Genomic DNA, 25363 nt, shown 5'->3' on the forward strand with positions numbered 1-25363 from the left:
GGTTTGATGATTTGCCCCATGGCTGTATCAATGCCAAGTGACCCCGGCCTCACCCGTCATTCTCGGGGGGGGGGGGGGGGGGGGGGGCAATGATCAAAGTTAGAAGAAAAGTGGGCCAAAAGATTCAATTTCTCTGATAAAATTAAGCCTATTGTGAAAAGAAATAAGAAGGAGACACCCAGTGCGGAAGGAACCTCAAACTAAACGCATCACATTGTCAAATATTCCACCGAGAAAATTGTAAACAATCACAAAGTACATGTCATCAGTATATACTGCATCATGTTTACATCTCATTTAATGATAAAAATGTCAGCAAACACAAAGATCAACAAACAGGACACTCCTCCATGCCTATATTTTGCACTCGGCGCTACCGATAAGTGCTCCCCACTTCCCAGGGGCACGGGGAGGAGAAGCACACCAAGCCGTGCCCGGTCCGCCATCGAGAATGTCGTTGTGCTCGCACTCAAGCAGGACTGCAGGACGTCGCCGAGAAGCTAGGTATTGACGCGATGTGAACATGTCTAACTGAAATTAGCAAGTGACACCATGGCTGCTTCCTCAGACGACCACCACGCGCGGAGGCGCCTCCAAGCCAGAATGATGATGCATCCTCGCCGCCCGAGCGCTTCCATGATATTGCTCCCTCACACCGGATCGACCGGCCGAGCGACGGGGTTAGGTATGATGCGAAACAAAGACTATCGATTTTATACGTGAGAGTTGATCGAACACTCTTTTCTCTCAAAAATTGAACAATTAAACCTCATGCAATAGACATACTCCCTCTGTTTCTAAATATGTCTTTCTAGAAATTTCAATAAGTGACTATATACGGAGCAAAATGAGTGAATCTACATTCTAAAATATGTCTATATACATCCGTATGTGATAGTCCATTTGAAATCTCTAAAAAAGAAATATTTAGGAACGGAGGGAGTATTTTGGAAGAGGTGTTTAAAAAAAAGAAGGGATTTAGTGATGGATCTACGCGATTTTCATGGTTGAAATTTGGGCCATCTAAAAAAATAAGGGATTTGGTAGGATGGAGTAATAAACAAGGGCACATGCGTTTGGTTTTCTAACTATAACACAAGCATTTGGGCCATTTGGGCAGAGAAGGAAGGTTCTAGACGATCGGCATGTCCAGGTGGAACTGACATATAAGGAGTACTTGGCACTTCAACTTCTGTGGGGAGATAGCAGGTGAGAACTATGAGTACTCGAAGGATGGAATGAGAATAGTTTACCAAAAGCCCACAATGAAGCATTGCACAAACATTTAAGAAGTATGCAAATGAGCCTAGGTTGAGAAGGAAGTTGCAAATGAAGCAACAATATTAGGAGTTCTGTTACACGTTTTAGTAGTTTTAATTTAGTTATGCTCTGTAAATTTTTATACTCTATATATTATGCAAAATCTGCCCAATGAGATTGAAGTGTTGAAGTATGTGGTATGCAAGCTTCATGTGTTGAACCTTTACAATGTTATTCTGATTCATGATTCAAGGTAACAACTTTGTATGCTCAAAACTTATTTGACAATGGTTTCTGGGACTCAAGTAATCATCTTAGTTCATTTAAAGATTGAATACAATATCTTCGGATAGGTTGCCTTGGTCGGTGTGCAAAATATGTTTAAGCTTGTTTTTACCTGGCAGCAAGGGCGTTCAGCTGCGAACCAACTTGTGATTGGATGGTTAGAGGGTCAGTGGTAACCCCAGCCCACCAGGGTTCAAGTCCAAGAGCTCGCATCAACGACGTGGTGCCTACGCTGATTTCGTAAATTTCATGATATGCCGGCTCAGTCTTGCTTGCGTCTTTGTTCAAAAAAAAAAGAAAAAGCAAGGGCGTTCAACTATCGAGCATAATCCGCATGATTGTTAGGAAAATCACATCTTTCTGCCGCATGACTTAGAAAATCACATCTTTCTGCCAAAAGGGCAAAAATCCACACAAACGGCACACACAAAAATCAAAGTAAAGCGTTGCGTTTCAGAGGTTCTGCGAAATACAGAGGCAGCGACACTGAGCCAGGTCTCTATTCAGGTCGCCTGATACATGTGTTTTGAACTAGGACCTGTGCAACAACTACAAAATAGTAAGTACTAGTACAAACTCTTGGGTCTCCAGCATTCACACAAGTTATACACAACTCACTGATCTTCTGAGCCTGAGCTACACAGAACTCACATATTACACGACATGCAACACTTTTCTGGGGATGTAGTGCGGATGACATGTGGGGCCAGGTCCACATGTCAGTGACTTTACTGTACCGTACAGTACTGCAGAGGATCCCAACCCCTTTTCTCTAAACAATTGAACACATACACTTATATAATAAAACCAACACCAAGAGCGACGGTGTAAAATTGTCGCTGGCAACCTTCTTCCATGCTAAACCCCGTCGTTTCTAAACGACAACAACTCACACAGGCATGAAAACAGCCAAAAGAGAAACAAGAGAAATTATCCTGGAGGCAGATGATTCATTTTCTGAAGGGAATTCCCATCAACTCGAGGCATATTTCCACCCTGAAAATGATACGACAATAGTGAGAACTCACAGAAAAACTATCAGGCCTGATGCTACTAAATTATGGACCAAAATAACACTTACAAGTTACAGCGTGGCTATCAGATCAGACTTGGTGTGAACCAGACTTCCAATGGACAGATGGTTCCGTAAAGACCTCCACCAGATGGGAAAGCATCTTCAAGTGTCTGTCTTTTCAGGTCATAGACCTTCACGCCGCTCCATTGGTTACAGCGATGCTCAAAAGCATGGCGCTCTCTGAGGCGGGGAGTTGTGAAATAGATACAATCCGGTCTTAGTTTGGGGAATTCTTTAGTGGATAAAATGCCTGGGCTATTCTGTCCGACAAAGGCCGCATGTCCCCGCAGAGCCTTCCCTGAGCTCAGTGCTACCCTTGTCTGACTCTTGAGGTCCAACCTGTCTATTTCAATCCTGACATTGTTTCCCTGGTGTGTGTCAAGAAAGACACGCACCTGCAGGAGATTACCCCAAGGAGTCGAAAGCAAGTACCTAGTGATAACTGGGTCGTCGAACATGTCATTGTCATCCTCGGCAATGACCGGTTTCTTCCTCGGTTTGTCTGATCCACTAAAGTCCCATGACTTCAATATCCCTTCCATTGTCACCGCATAGAACCTACCGCGGTGGTAGATACAGTCTGCAAAACTATCTCCGTTTCTTCGGATCACCGAAACTTGTTGCCAATAGGTATCTCCTATTCTCGCGAAAGAGAGCCGCTTGCCGTCCAGGTGGATGACCAGAGCAACAGTGCGACAAGTGGACGGAGGACCGGACAACACAACCTTGTCATAGAAATACCCACCGAGAGACTGCACATCATGAACACGTTCTATCATGTAACACCCGTAACGATAGCCCACGATCTTCCCTTCGTCTCCATAGACACCCTGTATGCACGACGCAAAACCGGTGATTGGTGGGAGCGGGATCAATGCCGCGGTGAAGGGGTCATATAGGACAAGATCCGAGAGCTCGTTTGCCATGATTAACCAGCCATGGGAGGCACCGCAGCAGGCCACAGCTTGGCCCCTGGGAAAGCTGACCTGAAAAGTTCTCTCAGCATCCAGGAGGTTGCGGAGCTCAGAAGTAGCAGCAGGATCACATAACCTACGCCGCACACGGCGCTGTTGATCCCCTGCGGGAGGAGGCTCCTCTGCCAAGGAAACAAGCCACGGCGTGCGCCGAGGTGGGGCACCGCCTGCGGCCACAGATGCAGAACGCCATGATGGACAGACAGCATGGAAGGCTAGGGCCTCGGGGAGCTCAAGGAGATGCAGTATCCGGATGAGGAGATCTATGGGGAGGTCCGACCAGCCTGCACTTGCATAAGGTCCTGTCATTGTGAATAATTCACCGAAAAAGAAGATGTAAGCAGATGTATATAACGAAGCAAATAAGCCTGTGTACGTTGCCCACTCGGACAAGGCCCCTTCCCCTTTCCCCCTACAGTATATGTAACGAAGGAACAAGAATACAATTCAAATTGGCAAACCGATTTCTACCATCGTTGGGATCGACCGAGCCATTGAAAGAGCAAAACAAAACTTTACATCACAACGCGAGTTTAACTGACGGCCGTGGAGGATTCCATCAACATTTTTGGCTCCAACACCCCGGTTCCGTTGAACAGAATGAAACCAATAGATTCATCATATTTATATGAGAATACTATATAACCCGTACGATTGATTGCCAGCAAAATCGCATCTTTGCCACACACACAAAAAAAAAAAAACTGCCCCCTCAACAAAGCTCCACACACAGCTCATAAAAATTGGATCTTTCTAATCGTTGTGCGACAGATTACGGTATGCTTACCCATGGAGGTGGCCTTGGGAAATTCATCATCGAGAGAGATAGGAGGGGCAGCTGTGGAAGTATCTCCAATGGTCTTCTCTTCATCTGAAAGGAAAGAAAGGGGATCGGAATCAGGGGATGCGTGAAATCCGGCCGGTGAGGAGGAGCGGCAGGGGGGTGCTGCCACTATCGTGCCGGCGGCGTAAGTTGAGGGCTGCCATGGCGGGGGCATATGGGGTGGGGGGTTGCTGGACTGCGGCGGCGCAGGGCGAAGGCGACGAGCGGAGCCACTGGTTTTGGTTCCTTGGCTTCGATTGAGTCTGGGGATTGGGGGAGACGCGTAAGGCGACCTTGAGAGAGATAATCCTGAGAGTTGGGCCGGTCGGGTCACCCAGGCACCGCCGGTCGTGCTTCGGCCCATGTAGGGTTCGCGCCAGCACATTCCTATTTGGCGCTTCAGGCGCGTTGAAGGCATTTTCACCATCTGGCGCACACACCCCAACAGAGCTTTGCCAGCCCATTGAGATTTTTTTCCATTCCTGCTAAGCTTCAGGAAAGTTGTGGCCGATGGCAATCAAACTCGAGACCTATCGTCGAGTAATACAAAATGGTAGTACCCACTACGCCATCTTCACGCTTGTGATTACTAATTTCTTTTTCCCTATATTCTTTCTTCAGTACGCTATGAATCGTGAGGTCACGTTTTCGTTTTTCTTTTCTTTTCTTGTTCTTTTTCTTCTTTCTTTTATTTTTTACTTTCCTTTTTGTTTTCTCCATGCGTGATTTTTTTCAAATTCGTGAACTTTTATTTCCAAATCAATGATCATTTTCAACTTTGTGGTTTAAAAAAAATGATGAACCTTTTGAACTTTGGTACACCTTTTTACAAAATGGATGGACTTCTAAAAAAACCGGTGATTTTTTTTCAAAATCAGCAATTTTTTTCCAAATTCTATGAATATTTTTCAAAATTGATGACTTTTTTTGTCAAATTCAATGATCTTTAAAAAATGTTGAAGTTTTTCAAATTGGTGAACTTTATTTCAAATTAGATGAATTTTTTTTCAAATTCATGAACTTCTTTTCCAATCAACGAACATTTTTCAAATTAATGAAAAGAAATCAGAATCCATGAATTTGTTTAATTCATGAAATTTTATGTTTTTTGCAATAGTTTTTTGCTTTTCATTTTATTTTCAAATGCTATCAAGAACATGGGCCGGCCCACCAGCGTCGGCGCGAGGGCGCCAGGGAGCTTGTGAAAGTGCAATTGTCACTTAATCACAATTTTGGTGATTGATCACAATACGATTTTGAGGACTAATGACGCTTGGTAAGTTTATCTGAGGACATTGGTTCCTCTATTGTGTCTACGGACGTCAGTAGCCCCATTCATACAAAAAGGGAAAATATGGTGTTCATCGGTGACTCAAGAAGTTTTTCGATTTTCTTTTTGAGTCCTAGGAACATCCGTACTATTAAGAGTGGTTGCTATGATTTCGGAGTTTGGGAGCTCAAAACTTTTCCATACACTTTTCTCCCTTTTCGTGTTGGGCCTCGTTTGAAGAAAATCTTCTCTTACGAGTCCGGGTGCGTGGACCTCTTTTTGTCTGGGTGCCTGGAGGCACCCACAAGTTTTCACTTTAGCTCGGCCACCCCTGGGTGCCCGGTCTTTCCTATGCGTGGCCACCCCGGGTGCCCGGGGTCCCACCACCGGGTGCCCGACCCCCTTGCTTCAGCCGCCCCGGGTGCCCGGTCCTCTTCTCTTTTGTAGTGATTTTTCTCTGGTGAGTCCGGGTGCCCGGACCCCTTTAGTCTGGGTGCCCGGGGGGCGGCTGTGTAACGGCCACATTTTTAGTGGGGTACCCCCTTTCTTCTTCCTCCTAACCCTAAACCTTGCCCATGCTTTTCTCCTCCATTCCCAAATCACAAAAGCTTGACATCTCCGTCCACTACTAGGGAAAAGCTTATACACCGCTTACTAGCAGCGCGGGTTTATATCCCTCGCTACTGCTACTTACTAGTAGCGCGGGTTTTTAACCCTCGCTACTACTAAGTTGATAGCAGCAGCGCTGGTTTTTAACCCTCGCTACTACTAAGTTGATAGCAGTAGCGCTGGTTTTTACCCCTCGCTACTACTAAGCGGTCTCTACCGTGCCCTTGGGCCATGCCATAGTAGTAGCGAGGGTTATAAAACCACGCTACTGCTAAGTTTTTACCCCTCGCTACTACTAAGAGGTCTCAACCGTGCCCTTGGGCCATGCCATAGTAGTAGCGAGGGTCATAAAACCGCGCTACTGCTAAGTTTTTACCCCTCGCTACTACTAAGAGGTCTCAACCGTGCCCCTCCGGAAGATGCCATAGTAGTAGCGAGGGGCCTCGCTACTACTAAAGGTCCCATTTTGAAACTCTACCCCCACCCCCCTGATCGCCTTTTCGGTTTTGTAAAAAGCAAAAGAAAATGATAAAAACTTCAAAAATTAAAATCCTTCGAGATGTAGTTATGTTACTACATCTACTAGTTAGGAAAATTTTAAAACTTAAATTTGGACATGTTTTGCAAAAAGTGTAGGGAAAATGTAAAACGGCTATAACTTTTGCATACGATGTTAGAAAAAAACGTATAATATATCAAAATGTTTCAAAAATTAAAATCCTTCGAGATGTGATTATGTTACTACATCTACTAGTTAGGAAAATTTAAAAACTTAAATTTGGACATGTTTTGCAAAAAGTGTAGGGGAAATATAAAACGGCTATAACTTTTACATACAATGTCAGAAAAAAAACCGTATAATATATCAAAATGTTCAGCACGAAAATCCGCATCCGATGGAGACGGCCTACGGCCTGTTTGCAAATTTTTAGAATCCTCAAACTCTAAAAGGAAAAAAAGTTATGCTCAAATTTCATTTTTTTTAATTTTGGTCAAATCTGGTCAAACTGTGGTCGAACTACTTATTCAAGAAGTATTAGTGTTACTAAATAATTATTCAAGAATATTAGTGTTACTAAATAATTATTTCAGTTTTTTGGAATTTTGGTCAAATCTGGTCAAACTTTGGTCAAACTTTGGTCAAAATGTGGTCAAACTCCTTATTCAAGAAATATTAGTGTTACTAAATAATTATTATTTTTTAGAACAATAGTTTTAAACACAAACAGTGAAATATGTGACTTCATGCTCAAGCTAAACTCCCGAGGGTTAATAGGATTGACATCTTACTATTGTTAGGAAAACAATAAGTGCAGACTTGGAATCGAGGGAGAATAGAATCCGGAAGTTAAGCGTGCTCAGGTTGGAGTAGTGAGAGGATGGGTGATCGTCCGGAAAGTTAGATGATTTGGAATGATGAGGGGTGATTAGAGATTAAATTGAGCAGCGATGAGGGTGATTAGAGATTAGAGGTTAAAATAATTCAGAAATTTGAAAATTCGGGCAAAAAATTCGAAAAAAATTCATTTTTTTTCAAAGCACGGGTTAGTAGTAGCGCGGGTTTTTACCCACGCTACTACTAACGGACGTAGTAGTAGCGCGGGTGCACCCGCGCTACTGCTATACGTTAGCTGTAGCGCCTTATTAGTAGCGCCGGCCCCCGCGCTACTAATAGGCCCAAAACCCGCGCTGCTGCTAGGCTTTTCCCTAGTAGTGGTCCCTAACCACCCAAACTCCACAATACTTTGGGGATGGGGGGAGGTTCACCCGATCTACACTTCCACCAAACCGTTTTGTGTTCCCCGGCTTCTACATCATCATCAACTTGTTACTCTTGGGTGTTTGGTAACCCTAGACGAAAGAGGTCACTGCGGAGCCACAATCCATTGTGGTGAAGCTCCGTGGGTGGGAGCCTCCAATTAAGTTGTGGAGAGAGTCCCAACCTTGTTCGCAAAGGTCTGGTTGCCGCCTTCAAGAGCACCACAAATGGAATCACGACATCTTTCATTGTGCGAGGGCGTGAGGAGAATATGGTGACCCTAGTGGCTTCTTGGGGGGAGCATTGTGCCTCCACACAGCTCCAACAGAGACGTACTTCCCCTAAAGGGAAGGAACTTCGGTATCACATCCTCGTCTTCACCGACTCCACTTGTGGTTATTTCTTACCTTTAGTTTGTGCAAGTTTATTTATGTAAAATCCTATATCATTCCGCTGCAAAATATGGACGGACGCGACACCGCACCTGTGTGAATTGATGAGACGACGATGAAGTATGTATAAAGGCTGTTGAAAATGTATAAAGGCTGTTGAAAAGAAGATCGATCCCAGTCACATATGTATGGTGATCGGTATGTGTGGTGTAAACGTTGCTCTAAGCAAGAAAGGGTCGACGCAAGAAGAATCACATGTTTCTTTCTTGTCATGGCAAGAAGAACCAAGCCGTAATGCATATCTGAATGCAAATATTACCTGACACAAATTGTTTTTCATGGCATCTAAAAAGGAATTCGTTTTCTTTGGGGTAAAAAGAACAAAAAAAGAGGAATCAGGGGCATCTAAAAGGAATTCATTTTTTTTTGGTAAAAAGAACAAAACAAGAGGAAAAAATGGGGCATTCCGAGAATTGAACTCGGGACCTCTCGCACCCTAAGCGAGAATCATACCACTAGACCAAATGCCCTTCGATACTCTGTTTTCCGAAAGTACATATTTATTCTACTATCATACATACGTAAGTACTGCCCACACAGATGATCTGAATGTTCTCTTTTTCTACAAAACACGACGACCGGAGTCTGAGATGGGAGTCAACTCTCTTGTGGATTTGGCCATCACGCGAGAGTGTTTGTTTCTAGAGACTTTTTGTGTAGGGACTAAAAAAAGTCTCTCTTAGAGTTGCCTTTTGGAACATGAGGGACTACTAGGGATTAAAAGTTGCCTTTTGGAACTAAATGAAGAAGACTCCTAAGGAGAGTTTTTTTTGGGACTTTTCTAACAATACCCCTCCCTGCACCCATTTCCCCGCGGCCCCATGGTGTTGTTTGGTTGTAATTTTTCTGTATACTAGGGGTAATATTATAGTTGATGCGTTGGAAAAAAAAGTGAATTGTTGGTGTAAATATGACGTGTACACCTACAACTAAATATGCCAGTGTCGCCCAGCTTCCGAGCGTCCCTTTCATGTCGTGATGGTGTCGCCTCCCCGGGGCTGTTTCCCTATGTTGCATCTCCACGACCATGGCACTACGTTAATTGCCCACAGTGGCGGAGGCAGGGGGTGGCCACCAGGGGCCTGGCCCTCCCCAACATCTTGATTTTCATACTATCATGTGATGTAGGGTGGAACCCTATGTGGCCGATCTTTCACGAAAGGAGCGAACCCCGACGATGAACACGAAGAACACGAGGGGGGGGGGAGGAAAAACACGAGAGGAAACACTAAACCAACAAGAATAGATCACACATGCGCTAGATCAATGAACACAAAGGTGAGATACAAGATCCAAGTCCAACAAAGGACGATACAAGGGTAACCGGTTCTTCTCCGTGAGGAGGTCTTGATGGGGCCACCCAAGAGGGGGTCTTCAATCCGCTTAGAAGGATCTTCTCCGGTGGAGGCACGTCTCCGAGGAGAAGGAAACCAAGTGGATGAGCAAAGCTCTCACACAAACATGAGCTAATCCTTTGCTAACCCTAGCTAGGAGGAGGTGGAGGAGTATATATAGTCTAGGTCCACGAAGGGGTAAGTGAGAGAGAGGATACATGGGCCTCGGGCCCGAACACTGTGCGCAGACAGGTACCGGACGTCCGGTGGCTCGTGGGCGTCCGGACGTCCGGTAGTCTCCGGACTTCCGCCAATTCAGCTCGGGTGTCGTGGCACCGGTCATCCGGTGGGGCCGGTCGTCCGCTTGCTGGGAGGTGTGGCCGGTCGTCCGGTCCTGGACGGACGTCCGCTCGCTGTAGCCTGGTACTTGGCGCAGGTTTGCTTCAGGTGCCGGACGTCCGGTCCCGACCGGTCGTCCGGTGGCTAGAGTTTCTTCGGCAGCTCTTCTTCTTGTACTTCACAGTCGGTGTCCTCGCCGTCTTGTCCATGGTCTTCCTCCTTGTTCCTGGTCATGCATAGCACATATATTTGAGCTAGTAACCATGTCTCACATGTGGAAAGTGACGGTTCGGAGAGGAGCGAGTTCACCTTGTGTCCAATGGCATATAGTCGAGGTCTCATCTTACGTACCCTTGGGTCATGGGGGGTGGTCGAAGTGGACATGGGGATGATCGTAGAATGCTCCGCATCATCATGCATATGAATAGTGGATTTTTTACTGTCCCCCCCCCCTCCCCAACCCCTGGATTTTTTACTGTCCCCCCCCTCCCCAACCCCAACATCAGCTTTTAGGCATTTCTGCGTCGGCCACTACTTGCTCGGGAGCTTAATGTTACCGCCTCTTGAGGTAGTGCCGCTTCCAGCTACCAAAATCAATCAAGGTGATTCCATGGTAGGCTGAACCCTACGAAAAAGCAAGGGTTGACAGTACTCGAAAATTACTGTAGCTATAATAAATGGGTGTTTCTTGGCTCATTCATATCTAAATAGCTAGCCCTTACTAACATATTTAGATACATTAAAACTGCGCATTTTTCCAGCCCTCGCAGACCATCAGTGCTTCCGGCCGTCCGATCACCACTTTTAGGCAATTCTGGCCGTTAGATTAGCTCTTAATCCCACCTCCAGTCTCTTTTTTTTTTGAGAAACACCTCCGGTCTCTCCGATCGATACAAACGAGCGCTAACATCATGGGCCGCTGCTCTGGTGACAATTTTGGGCGTTGCTATCAAATTGGGCTAGCACAGTCTCTCGCACCTCTTCCTCTGCCCCACTAAAGGCAGCCCATGTAGCTGACTGGATTGACATACTCCCCTCAAAAAAGAAAAGAAAAAAAGACTGGATTGACATAGTACAAGGGAAAAAACCTTCCGACCTTCCCCCTTCTCTCGCACCTCTTCCTCTGCTACGCGGATCGCACCTTTGACGGCGGCGCATCAAGTCCCCACGGCTGCCTCTTTCTCTCCCACGTGGATAGCAACCACGACGGCGATACATCAGTTTCCCCACGCTCGTCGCGGCCCTCTCGCGCGCAGGCTCCAGATGCACGCACAGCGCCTGCGCCAGTGGCGGGAACGCCGGATCCCCGTGGAACCACAACGGCCAGCGTAGTCGCGTCGCCACCGTCTAAGGAGCGCAACGGCGACGAATCCAATCCAGATCCACAGGTAGATTGTTCTGTCCTTTGAAGTTGTGCAGTAAATTTCGAGATCCAGGTTCTTCGTTAGATTGACATGTTAATTTGGAGTTTAAAATGCATCTAGGTCGACTCTTGGCAGGTGACTATGAACTTGGATAATGAAGCTTCGTACAAGAGCGTGGGGATGACCTCTAGCTTGGTAGTTCTGGTACGTGTGTTAACTCCATCTCCATACAAAGAGGAAAAGCTGCATTCAGCTGATAGATCATGCGTGAATTATAATCATTTCCTATACGTATATATTCTTGGCATGATGATTTGAGTGTTGATCTGTACCTTGTAATAGGCTAATATGTTTACCAATTACTTCTGGTAGTAGCATTAGTCGTTCTGCTGATATAGTCTATATGTGGGCAGAAACATATTTTGTGTTGTCCAGCATTTTGGTATTGCCCCCCAAAGGCCTGAAATCAAATAATGTGTCCTGTTGCTCGGTAATGAGATCCGGGTTGCTTCCAATTGAAAGCAATGTACGGAGTATAGTTAGAAACTTGGTATGCTGTATGCATATTTTACAAACTGCTATTTCATGGTTGGTGGTAGATACCGATATGTCGCGGAAAACATTTTTTTGCACTTCGTATAATTAGAAATATGGTTCAATCAATACATAGGATGACCCATTTTGAAATATGTCTTTTTAAGTCAAACTAGAAATATAAACAATTTGTGCCTCTTGCTGCTAATTTAGGACTTCAGGTTGGATATTCTCTCTGTAAGAACTGATCACCTACGTGATCTAGGTATATGAATTTGTTTAGTACTGCCTTTTAATTTCCGTTTTGACATGCGAATGTTTCCTTTCTTCTGTTACAGATTCAGAAATAAGAAGTTGCCCTTGGTAGATTTTTCGACCATTGTATCATTGCATCATGATGCTTTGAAAGATGATACAGCCTACGATCAATATTCAGATGATCTCTTTCAGCTTAACATGTTCAATGTTGAACAGTGCTATTTTAATATGAGCTTACCTGATCCTCTTGTAATTTGCTGCTAATATTTCTACTAGTGTGGCTGTTTTTTAGGTTTGAAGTTTATTGGTCCTTATTTTTTGAGGCTAACGTTTATTGTTCCTGAATGAAGGTCTACTAGGATCCTAAGCATCATATTGGCTATATTCACAACTGTGGTAGGTTGTCTATCTCTTCTCCAATTTTGAAAGCATATAACTTAATCAAAGAAAATGAGCATACATGTGTTGTTTCTCGGACTTGATTTTCTATCTTGAGTTGGACAATAAGATGTTTTCTTAAACTGTAATTGGACAATAAGATGTTGATTGTAAGTCCCGCCTGTTAATTCATAATGAGGTCTCTGAATTTCTGTTTTGTCACTTGATGGGTGATGTACAATGCTTCTTGTATGAGATTGCATGTCGGCAAGTGAGCAGGAAGTATGCAACAATTTCTTTGCATCAGGCTCATCTCAATGATCTTAGTATTTTTTTATTATTATATGCAGATTTTGTCTTTGTTTTATCCATTCTTTCTTTGCTGAACCAAATAGTTTAAACATATTGTTGAACATGCTTTGCTTGAAACATCAAACAAGACTATTCTACACAAAGTTGCAGATGGACTTGATTGACATGCAGGCTCAGATGAGAACATTATTTGCAAGAAGGATCAAATTATGACTCATAGTTTTTGCATTAGCTTTTCCGTGCTTTCCTTTTGCTAATACCCCGCTACTCAGTATTTGAAGAGCATGATGATTTGCATGCAACTCCCATTAGGCGTCGCAAGGTATTAGTGAGGTTCCACATCAAAGTTGAGAGGATATTGTTATATCGTTTTACACCGATCATGTCATAAGATTTCTACATTACATATTTTGTATTTGCCTTGCAATTTTGCAAATCAACCACAGAGATATGATCTCCTCGTATAAAAACATTAGAAGTAAGAACAAAAATCAGGTTACGGTAGCAATGATTCTCACAACCGTTTTATTGTGCATTTACTTATTTTGCTCACACTTTTGCTACTCAAGGTTTGACGAGCATGATGACTTGCAGGATTCCTTTTAGGTGTTGCAAGGTATTGATGATGTTTCACTTCCATTTTTGCAGAGCATATGGCTCCTTTTGAGATCGATCTTCCATGGTAATTTAAAAACCATGTGTTGGTTGGCAGCTTATCTTTATGGGTTATGCCTTTAGAAACACTTAATTCACTTTATGAACCGATGATCTGTTGTCACTTTCTTTCATCATATACATGATGTTACTATTAGTTATGTTGTCCCGACTCTGAGATTTTCTTTTTAGACCTTATTTATTTTGCATCTAATTATAATTCTTGTCACCATTTGTCCCATGAATGTCATGCACTCCACAAGAAATAAGCAGATGCACTAGGTTTGTCCAATTCTTCATTGTTTCTGAATGTGGTGGCCCTTTCTTAGATGCTTGCAAAGGTTTCATTAATTCACCATGTATTCAATGGAACTACCAAAATGTCTTATATTTACGAACATATGGAGTAATGCTTATCATATTTCTTGCAGTACTAATTAGTTGTATTTACTATGTATGTTGTCGTACCAAGCTAATTTGTATACATTTATGGTTTTCTCGACTATATATGAGATTTCTTTTGATTACCCACTAATTTATTGTTATGTTTATGGAAATTTAAAATGTATCATGTGATTATATATTTATGAAAATTCCGATCATTTCATTGTACAAACTGACGGGCGCGGCAACGCGCGCCATCAATGATCTAGTTTCTATTAACAAGCAAGCACACCACTTCATCATGCAACATACGTGGAAAAAACCCACCTCAACATGCAAACATGCATGTCCTAAAAACCATGCAAACATATATGAGAATTTCCATTCTATTATATTATTTGTATTTTATTAATATTTTACAACTACGCAATAATCAAACACAATAAATCATATGCTAGCATGGAGAAGATTGGAAGCGGTGGGATGGTATTCGTTTGGAAGAAAAAGTTCGTTAGTGAATGGTATGGAAAACTGTGGGGGTGATTACATGGCATCAACAGAATGTAAGAAAATTTCAGAATGGGATGCTACTTTTTACGAATGGAGGATAGTATAGAGGCTAACACACGCTTCACCCGCGTTGTTTTCACTCATGGGATTAATTCCTTTTTTTCTTTAGTAGATTACTGCGTTTGTTTTGTCTGGTTTTATCTGCGCTAGTTTGGGGTTTAATGATGTCCTGGTGATGTTTTTTTCATTCATATATCGTGTTGGGCTATCGGTGTTGGAGACGATATTTATTATGAGAGGAGAGTGGAGTTGTTCGTTGCATGATTGTGGTGTCTTTTACACGTTTCGACCACTCGTGTTGGTTGTGTGAACCCACTCAGAGCTCCTACTCCACACTGAAACCATGGAATTGCTTATATACTGGGCCGCCCACGAAGCTCTCGCTCGCTCAGCTCGGCTTCCTGCCCCATTGCTCTCTTAGTATTTTTTTTCGCTTGCTCCAGTGCAAGCTTAGGAAAAAACAACTATAATTTTTCTTATTTGTGAAATTTTGTTAAATCGAAAGGTCTTAATAGATTTTTACAAAAGTTCATGAATTTTAAAAACATTCATGGATCCCAAACATTATTCACGAATTTTGAAAAAAAGTTTCGCAATTTAACACGGACTTAAAAAATGTTCATAAAATTTCAAAATATTAATGAATTTTAGAAATATTCATGACCAAAATGTGAAAAAAACAAAATAAAAATTTGAAAAGAAGAAAAAGGGAAAAATCAGGAAATGAAAGATAGGGAAAAGTAAGAAAATAACCAAATTCGAAAAAGTTCATGTATTTGAAAAAATGGAAAATCTGAAAAAAGTTTATCATTTTTTTAAACTCACATATCTTTAAAAAGTTGATAGATTTTGAATTAAAGCTCATCTATTTTGAAAAACGTTCACAAATTTTAGAAATTATTCATAATTTTTTTAAAAAGCTCATCAAGTTGAAAAAAGTTCTCAAACTTTAAAAAGGTCACAGGCGTAACCGGCGCTTAAGGCGCTATATAGGGTTTGGACGCCTGGCCAGGGGAGGAGGCGGATCCTATTTGACGGCCGCAGGCGTAAAAAGAACGACCATTCGCTGAAGCGAGTCACCGCATGTGCCGGCCCACGTACGGATTTGGTTCGCTGCTGTTTTCTTGTTTCTTGCGGGTTGTTTTTTTTGTTTTTCTCTATGGTTTGTTACTAACATTTTTTTCACTGTTTTGGCCGGTTTTCATCTTTTTTGTTCCGGTTTTTATTTTTTATGTTTTGGTTCCTTTTTTCCTTTCATTTTTATTTTACATTTCCCTTTTTATTTTCGGTTTCTGTTCTTGTCTTTATTGCATATTATAAAAAAATTCACCGCGTATTACAAAAAATTTAATCATATTAACAAAATGTTCATTATATACTATGAAATAGTTCACCTTGCATTATAAAAATGTTCATCGTGTATTACAAAAATTTTCATCATATATTATTAAATTGTTGAAAATATATTAGAAAATGTTCATTGTGTATTTAAATTTTGTTCATCGTATATTAAGAAATTGTTCAACATATACTATAAAATGTTCATTTTGAGTATTTTTTTGTTCAGCATGTTTTGCAAAAATTTCAATGTATTTTAAATTTTGTTCAGCGTATATCATAAAAATGTTGAATGGTTTTTAAGGATTAGCCACTGTACTTTCTACTTTAGGTGTGGCGCTGCGTTTATAACGATCGAGCTCGGCTGGCTAGCCGCGCTAAAGTCCAGCATGAGGTTGGGTGTTCGATCCCACGCATTCGCTTTTTTTTGTTTCGAATTTTCGCTTACCAGGTGATAATTGGGCCGGCTCGTGTGCACGTTGCTTCAGCGAAGGCGCGACGATTGGACGCACGCGAGCGGCGTATAGGAGCTCTCAGGGGAGGACATCACGTGCGTCCTCTGCGTGCCTGCACCGATGTAAATCAGGCCTAAATTAGGGCTAAAAATAAAGGTCTAATAGAAGGAAACAGACAGTCATCCGTTGCGTTGACGTGTTAGAGCATCTCCAACAGACGCCCCGCGCGCAAAAACCTGATTTGGCGCGGCGCGCAGCGCTGGCTTCAACAGCCACGCTAAAATGCAGCGCGCGCCGCTCCAGCAGCGCGCAAAAATGCAGCGCGCGCAACTCGCCGATGCATTGCATATGGCATTTTGAATACAAAATGAAATTGATGAAATATTCAAAATGCAATGAACATGACATATAAAATTTCACACAAATAAATTGATGAAGAAAAGTTCATGCCCACAAGTTCATCCAACCAAGTTCAAAATGCAAATCAAGTTCAATACACAAATGAAAGACACATCATTCCTCGTCCTCGTCTTCGTCCTGGTCCTCATCTTCGGAAGATGATTCTTCCGCCTCCGAAGATGAATCTTCATCATCGCGCACCGCATCACGTGAAGCTCCGACGGTGTTGGCAAGATCTTCAACGGCATCTTCATGGTAATGTGTGCGAGGAGGCACATCGAAAGACATTCCACCCATGGCAGCCGGAGGTGCATCCATGCCTCCCATGAGAGAAGCAAAACTCATGCCTCCCATGGTGGCCATAGCGTCGGGGGGGGGGGGGGGCTCCAAAGCCAGCAATGCCTCCCATTGCACCGCCCACGGTACCTCCGAAGCCACCCATGCCACCCATGGCGCCGAGGCCACCGCCACCCATGTCCCGTCAGTGAGCTCGCCGGCGCTTCGGTAGCCGCCGCGCCCGTCGCACGCCCCGCAAGCTTCTTCCTCCTCGCCTTGGAGGTGCCGGAGCCGTCTGCCGCCTTGTTTTTCTTCACCGATGTCTTGCCCTTCTTTGGCTGCGCCGCATTGGGTAGCTTTGAGGAGGAGGGGGCGGCGGCTCGGGCCGCCGCCGGCGCGACGCCACCCGCTGCCGAGGTCATCCGCGGCGGCATGAAGAGGCCGCGCGCGAGGCCGATGGTCGGAGGAGCTTCGACGGAGGCGAGGCCAACGACACCCGGGCTAGGGTTTGCGGCGGCGGCGGGGGGTCGCGGCTATAGGACGGGGTGAGCGGGGTGCCGGCGCGTGCGTCCATGGGGTGTGGGTCGCTGGCGCCGGCGCGCGTGGGGCTTTGGAGGGGGAGAAGACAGAGCGCAGCGCGAGCGCTCGACTGTGTCGTGCGCGGAAGCGGGCGCCGCAAATACACCGCGCGAGGTACCGCTTCCTACCGCGCGCCCAACTCCTTATACCACGCACGCGGTTATTGCGCGCCCGCTGGAGCCATCCGCCGGGTTGCGCGCGCGTTAAACTGGGTATATTTACGGCGCGGCGTCTGTTTAGTGCTTGCTCTTAGGTTGTGTTTTCTGTTCGTTTGGATTCAAAGGGATATGGACGGACGAAATGCCTCGGCGCATTTTGGAGTTGGGATAATCTCACCGGGAGGCCCCGGCCCATTCCCTCCCCCAATGAAGTCCTGTGAAAAGATGCACGTAGCTCTACCATTGTTCGTAGGAGGTGTATTTTATTTCTTTTCATTAAAAAACAAATCAGTACCAACCTCCGATCGATCTGTAGGAGTACGTGCCAATGGGCAGAAGCAAGGGCGCCGCCGCCAGGCGAAAGAAGGCCGCCGCTGTTGGGCAATAAAGCCGTGGCGAGCCCGGGACGCGGTGCGTGCCTGCGTGCGCGCGGTGAACGCGTCGGGCTCGGCCCCGAGGCAGCCTGGGTCGCGTACGTGCGCGACTAGGCGTGTGTGTGTCCATGCGTTTGAGCGCATGGGCCGTTGCGTGTAGGCGAGATGCTAGGAGGGGTGACCGCGTCAGGCGCTGGACTCGGGATCACGGCGACTGCGTTCGTGCGCGTGATCCAGGGAGCGCGGGACGTGGGTGAGTGCGTGTGTGGAGTGCGTGGGAGCATGGCGCGGCGCGTGTGTGCGTGCGGGTATAAGAGCCAGCTCCCTTCCCTCATTGTAGCTCGCCGGATCGAGTTCGTGCTCGAGGAAGAAAAAAAGGCCGTACGTGCGGCAGGGGCGTTCGTGCGCCGGCAAAACCACCTGTGCTTGCTGTTTCCTTCTTCTTCCTCCTTCTTCCTCGTTGGTTTGGGCCACAGAGCGAGAGAGGGATCAGAGAGAGCGAGGAGAGCTAGAGCTAGCTAGGGTTTCGGGGGGTTTTGCGCCAACAATTGGTACCAGAGTTTCAGGTTCGGGAGCTCGCCGGCGGCAATGGCGCTGGTTCCACACGGTGGCGGCTCGGGCAGATCGGTGTCCATGGGGATGCCGATGCTCTCGCCGGACGGCTACACTGTGTGGGCGATCAGGGCGCAGGACATTCTTGATGCCCACACACTGTGGGAAGCGGTGGCGCCGGGCGACTCGCCGGTGAACAACAAGAAGTGCAAGACGGCGAGGGCACTGATCTTGCAGGGGCTGCCGGAGGACGTGTTGCTCTCGGTGGCGACGAAGACCACTGCCAGGGAGGTATGGGACTCCTTGTCGGTGCGATTCGTCGGAGCCGAGCGGGTGCGCGCGGCGAGGAGGGCGACGCTGCGCAGTGAGCTGGACCGCATCAAGATGGAGGAGGACGAGCAGCTGGACGCGTACGCCAGACGGCTCGCGGGCATGGCGGCGCGGTTCGCAGCGCTGGGGGAGACGCTGGGGAACACGGAGCTGGTGAAGAAGCTCCTGGACACTGTCTCGGACCGCCTCTTCCCCGTCGTCGCCGGCATCGAGCAATTCTGCGTGCTGGAGGAGCTCACCTACGACGAGGCGCTTGGGCGGCTGCGCGCTTTTGACGAGCGTGTGCGGCGCCGTGGGCAGAGCAGTGGCGAGCAGGAGGACGGCAAGCTCCTGTACACTGCGGCCCAGTGGCGGGCACGGGAGCGACGACAAGGGGGAGCTCGGGACGAGGACGACGACGCACGCAGCGTGGCGACGCGGGACGGCGGCAACAGGCGTCGCCGCTGCTACAAGTGCGGCGAGCGCGGCCATTTCAAGCGCGATTGCCCAGAGCTGCGGAAGGCGCCGGCGGCGGAGCGGGCGCTGCTGGCGGACGCCGATGTCGAAGACAACGGTCTCCTCTAGGCCACGGCTTAGGGGGAGAGTGTTGGGCAATAAAGCCGTGGCGAGCCCGGGACACGGTGCGTGCCTGCGTGCGCGCGGTGAACGCGTCGGGGTCGGCCCCGAGGCAGCCTGGGTCGCGTACGTGCGCGACTAGGCGTGTGTGTGTGTGTCCACGCGTTCGAGCGCATGGGCCGTTGCGTGTAGGCGAGATGCTAGGAGGGGTGACCGCGCCAGGCGCTGGACTCGGGATCACGGCGACTGCGTTCGTGCGCGTCGGGCACATGATCCAGGGAGCGCGGGACGTGGATGAGTGCGTGTGTGGAGTGCGTGGGAGCGTGGCGTGGCGCGTGTGTGCGTGCGGGTATAAGAGCCAGCTCCCTTCCCTCATTGTAGCTCGCCGGATCGAGTTCGTGCTCGAGGAAGAAAATAAGGCCGTACGTGCGGCAGGGGCGTTCGTGCGCCGGCAAAACCACCTGTGCTTGCTGTTTCCTTCTTCTTCCTCCTTCTTCCTCGTTGGTTTGGGCCACAGAGCGAGAGAGGGATCAGAGAGAGCGAGGAGAGCTAGAGCTAGCTAGGGTTTCGGGGGGTTTTGCGCCAACAGCCGCCGCTAGGAAACCGATCGCCGCCAAGGTTGATGCCGACATTCCAAGACACTGACCCAGCCTCCGGAGCTGCTGGCGGACATCCACGATCGCCTGGGATTCCTCGACCGCATTGCCTTCGCCGCGGTCTTCGCCGCATCCTGCGACGACAACGACGTGTTCAAGCCGTCGGCCCCGTGGCTCTTCCTCCCCGGCAAGAACGAGGAGAACCCGGCGGCCGCTACGCTCTTCTCCGTCGCTGATCGGCGCGCTGCCACGGTGTGTGCGCCGTACACTGCGCTGCGCGGCGACCACGTCGTCCTCGGCTCCTCCCGTGGATGGCTCTTCACGGCCGACGACCGAGGCCAGATTTACCTCGTCAACCCCGCCACCGGCGAGCAGCACGCGCTCCCGAACATCACCACCATGGGCGTCTTCCTCCACACGCCCTACGGGGGGTTCATCATGAACATATGGCGCTTCATGGCCATCCGATTCGGCTTAGGGCCGTCGTTCATTAGTGATTCCTCGAGGCGTCTGGTGCACGGGGCGCACGTGTTGACCGCCGACGAAATGCGTACGTCGTTCTACCGGAAGGTTGTCCTCTCGCCGGCCTCCCCGCACCGCCCCGGCACTATGGTACGGCCATGCTGATCCTGGGCCTGGATTTCGGCGCCCCGGCCTTCGCCACGGCGGAGGACGCTGTGTGGATGCTGGCGCCATCGCACGACGGCGTGGAGGACGCTATCCACCACAACGGCTGGTTCCTCTCCGTCTCCTACACCGGCGTCGTGGAGGCGTGGCAACGTGACATTGAGTCAGGCGGTTACACAAGCACGGCTGTCACGCCAAGGCTGACCATTGAGGAAGGTGGCTCGCCGTGCCATCGCAAGTACCTGGCGACTGCCCCCGGTGGGCGGCTGATGGTGGTGCTCAAGTACGCCCAGGTGACCAAGGGCAAGGATCTGTACGGCCGGCATAGGTGGACATGCTCCTTCAAGGTGCATGTCCTCGGCGCCGGGCAGTGGAAGGAGATGAGGGACATTGGTGACGTCGCGCTGTTTGTCGGGGTGAACAACTCGTTGTGCGTGCCGACAAGTGGGCGCTCGGATATCAAGGCTGGGTGCATCTACTTCACTAACGATGAACCGAGGGTCGCTGCGCTTGGCGAGCCCAAGGACTTATGGGCTGACGAGTCCGACGCTCGGGTGGTCGGGGTGTACTGCCTCAAGGATAGCATGGTAAAGAAGATGGAGGCGCTCGGGCACCACTACCGTACGTTGTCATCACCACGGGTGTGGATCACGCCTTCTATCCCATGATATAGCAAGGTCGGTCTGTTTCGAATTAGCTATGTTTTTGGGTATGATCGCTAGCAGGGTACTGTTTTACAAACGTCGCAGATGCGTACGTGCACCGTTTTTTAGCTATTCATGTGCAAAATCATTTTGCCAAATGCTACAGTAAACTGAGCTACCTCCAGCAATGTTTGCATTGATTTACCACCGAAGTAAAAGAGAAACTCCCTGTTAAGAATCTTCCTAGAAACAGGTAAAAAGGCTGAGAAGTATACAATGTGTTCTCTCTTTTTCTCTACGGGATATGCTGTTCTTAGGGTCAAAATGGGGGAAAGGAATATGGAGGTTTGAGGTGGGAGGAACACGGATCAACATCCATTATTTTCATATAAAATTGTATATATGGCTGTTTCTGATCTTGGTTTGGTTTCCTCATTATATTATGGCAGTAATTTTTGGATATGATATATGCCAATTTTATGTTGTGGTGGTGGGGGTGGCAGTGAAATGAATGATATATGCCAATTTTGGAAATGAATGATGCTCTTATATTAGTTTACTGAGGAAGTAATTCATTTCCAGAGATCGATGAAACTGTTTCTTCTTTTTTGTTAGTTCATATGCTAATATTGAGGGTTATAACTTATAAATACAGAGTTTTGCAAAGTTGATCAGATTTGGTAGTTTTGCAAGGATTCTAAAGGAGATCCAAGTTCATACAAGGAATATTGTTTGTATAATTTTGAGCATGACTTTCATTTCTACTTTCTTTCTGTAGAAGAAAATCCAGTTCTAGATCCTCTTGAATTATCTGCCAAATTATGCATACATTTTGTAATTACAGAGCTATGCCCCATCATTGGTTGTCTGAAAATGAACAATGTATTTTTGCATATCCTTGTAGTTTGAAGCACTATTCGCTAGATCCTCCTGTATTTCCTTTGCTACTTTTGATTCTAACACCTGATGAACTGTCCTTCCAACGGCTTCATCCAATCCAACTCTACTTACATATTTGGTGGATCAATTCTACTAATTACTACTACTACGCAGTTATGGATACTTATGGAGTTTACATCATACATACTGCTGTGGTGTATTATCATCAGTTAAGTGGGTGTATTAAGGAAGAGAGGAGCTAGTCAAAGATCATAAAGTGTGTTTATCATCAGTTTGTTTGTTCATTTGATTCGATGGAATTTGACTAGCAGGCAGCAGCAGCCAGGCAGATGATGATACAAGCGAGGGAACAACGAGTGACGTAATGTCTTCGGATGTGTTACTTGTGTAAGAGCATCTCCAGCCGTTTGCGCCCCCCAGGAGGCATTTTTTCAGCCTCGTGAGGTTGGCCCGGCGAAATATTTGGCATGGGGACGAGAATTTTCCCAGCCCCCCCCCCCCCCCCCTCCCAATAGGTTGTCTTTTTTCTCTTTTTTTTCGCTTTTATTGTGCATGCCATTACAACAAACACGATGTGGGCACTGTCGGCCACGCGAGCTCGAGCTCGCCGGCGACGACCCCAGGCCACCCCTCCCGCCCCAGCCTTCCTTTACTCGCCATGGACGCCGAGCCGGTGGACGCGAGCTTCGCCCTGGCGCCGGAGGTCTAGCTGCAGCCCGCGTCGCTGGGCTCTCAACCTCCACGTTGAGCACGCGACGCGGCCCAGCGGCTCGGCGCGCACCGAGGGCGCGCACGGCACCCACTCCCACCGCTCTACGGCACCCCCTGTCTTCCCCTCCTACAGCTCGTAGAGCACGGCCACCGAAAGCCAATTTTTGACATAGAAATACATCTTGTCCAAAAAGGAAGTATAGAAATACATCAGTTCAGGAGAGGAGACGGGGAAGGAGAGAGCGAGTTCAGGCATCGCTAGGAAACCTACTGCAGACACTCGCCATCGAGATATCCACTGTAGGGCGAAAACTCGACGACACAACCAAAATAGTTACGGCGGCACCAGCCAAATTCAAGACAGACACGCTCACGCACCAAGAAGAATACCCACGCAGGGGATGACAAGGACCAAAGTAGCATAGGAGGGTAATAAACCCATTAACAGGCGACTAAGGGAGTGGGAGAACGATCAGCAGCGAACGAACATAGATCACCAGGGCTCCTCTCCACCTCGAACAGCAGCGCAAATGCGCATCATCTTCGACGCGTTGTCCATCTTGACTCCCGTCCTCCGGTCAGGCGCATCACCTTGCTTCATGGGACCGGCTCAATACGACAAAAAATGCACAAGTAGAGAACACAATCTCAAAAGGAATCTTGAGAATAATATGACCCATTTAAATCCGTACGCGTCTCTCGGCGACCGGCGAGGCGGCGACTGCTCCTCACTGTGGGGTAGCCGCAGCAGCCGTCAGACACCTCGTACATCTCCTTCGTCCTCGCCAAGGCCTGGGACGCCGAGGCAGTCACCACCGCAGCGCTCCGCCTAGCCTGCAACATATGCGCAAGCGTCACCGGCAAGGCCGGCTGCAAATATCATTGATTCGTTGTGTCTGTTGCTTCTACATGCGTCGTTTTCCATCCGGCGATAGTCCATCAAATCTTAGTTCATCTTTGCCAGGGCGATTCAATCATCCAGTGTGCTGTATGAAGAATATACAAAGCCCATAAAAGGAAGATCAAATTCTCATATAAATTACTTAATAGAAAATGTCCCCAAGAAGCCCAACAAGAAACTAAAAATCCTGTTATAGAGAAAAAAAGTAACTAGCATTCCTTTTTCTGACCAATCACGTAACCCCCCAAGTTCACGAACTAATAAGGTTATCAAATGAATCGCAATCACAATTGGAATCGTTGAGAAAGAGATATGAGTTAGTATATGTTCTAAAGTTGCAACTAGCATAAGGGGAAGGTCCCATTACAAAATTAGCCGCCATGGTGAAATTTGGAATGTTCTTTTCAAAATCATCACACAAATTCTTGTTAATAGGTTAATCTGTGTGATCAAAGATGTAATTCGAAACACTCAATCTGCCATTTTGAAACGGAGATACATTTTGGAAGGGGTGCTTGTTTTATATGAAACCTTGAATACCCTACATAAAGAAAAAAAACAGGGGTTCTTTTCAAGATTGATTTAGAGAAAACCTTTGATAAAGTCAAATGTCCTTTCCTGCTTCAAATCTTGGAAATGAAAAAAAGATCTTGATAAATGGAATGAATGGATCATGAAAATAATATCTGGTGGGAGTGTGGGTGTTAAAAGTGAATGGGGAGGTGGGGCCTTTCTTCAAGACTCACCAGGGACTAAGAGCAACTCCAACGGGGCGACCCATTTCGTCCGCGATCGTCCGTTAACGCGCCGACCCAAACGGACGCGCACCCGCTTTTTGTTCGCCTGCCGACCCATTCCCGGATCATTTTTGATCCGGATTTGCGTCGGCGCGGACACGAGACAGACACATGCGTGCTCGCGTTCTCCCCCCTGACCCGCTGGTCGGTGGCACGTTGGCCATCCTCTCCCATTCCAACAAGCCCTCGCCAGCCTCCTTCGTCATCGCCGCCGCCGCCCACACCGCCCATTTCTCCGGTGGCTCTGCCAGCTGCCGGTGCCACAACATCCCCTCTGCCACGCCGCCACCTCCCACGTCACCCGCCACCACCATCTTGCCGCCGGGGAACCGAAAGCTTCCTACCCCCGCTTCCCCCGACACAGCCGTGACCAATTCCGCGTCGCCGCCCCGTACAGATCCTCACCAGCACGCTCGTCGGACGCTGCCAGGGCAGCTAGCTGGTCCGAGGGCACCGCGACTCCCTTGGCCGGCCATCTCCTTCGTCAACGCCCGCAAGCTGTTCGACAGTTTGCCAAGGTACAAAATAGACTCCGCC

The 25363-nt window shown here is 47.4% G+C and overlaps 1 protein-coding gene and 1 non-coding gene across 3 annotated transcripts; both read right to left on the minus strand.

The window, feature by feature from the left end:
- Positions 1–1974: 1974 nt before the first annotated feature.
- LOC125525363 lies at positions 1975–4693 on the minus strand. Of its 2 annotated transcripts, none has more exons than XM_048690363.1 (3): positions 4382–4693; positions 2627–3878; positions 1975–2541 (listed from the first exon to the last, which is right to left on the minus strand). In XM_048690363.1, exons 1-2 carry the CDS (start codon positions 4590–4592, stop codon positions 2644–2646), a joined length of 1446 nt encoding a protein of 481 aa, XP_048546320.1. In that variant the 5' UTR covers positions 4593–4693; the 3' UTR covers positions 1975–2541; positions 2627–2643. The 2 variants fall into 2 exon arrangements, with proteins under 2 accessions (XP_048546320.1, XP_048546319.1); XM_048690362.1 differs by having other exon boundaries at positions 2627–3896.
- Positions 4694–8905: 4212 nt separating this feature from the next.
- On the minus strand, positions 8906–8977 carry TRNAP-AGG. The gene has a single exon. It is a non-coding gene; the product is annotated as a tRNA-Pro (tRNA).
- Positions 8978–25363: the final 16386 nt, after the last annotated feature.

Source organism: Triticum urartu, chromosome 7, assembly GCF_003073215.2.
Source record: "Triticum urartu cultivar G1812 chromosome 7, Tu2.1, whole genome shotgun sequence".
Taxonomy (NCBI): domain Eukaryota; kingdom Viridiplantae; phylum Streptophyta; class Magnoliopsida; order Poales; family Poaceae; genus Triticum; species Triticum urartu.

Bases quoted from the DNA above. Each gene is read 5' to 3' on its own strand.
- LOC125525363 (XM_048690362.1), bottom strand. From the start codon at position 4,592: ATGCCCCCGCCATGGCAGCCCTCAACTTACGCCGCCGGCACGATAGTG. The intron at 3,897-4,381 runs GTAAGCATACCG...TCACAATGACAG, and splicing joins TCCCAAGGCCACCTCCATGG to GACCTTATGCAAGTGCAGGC.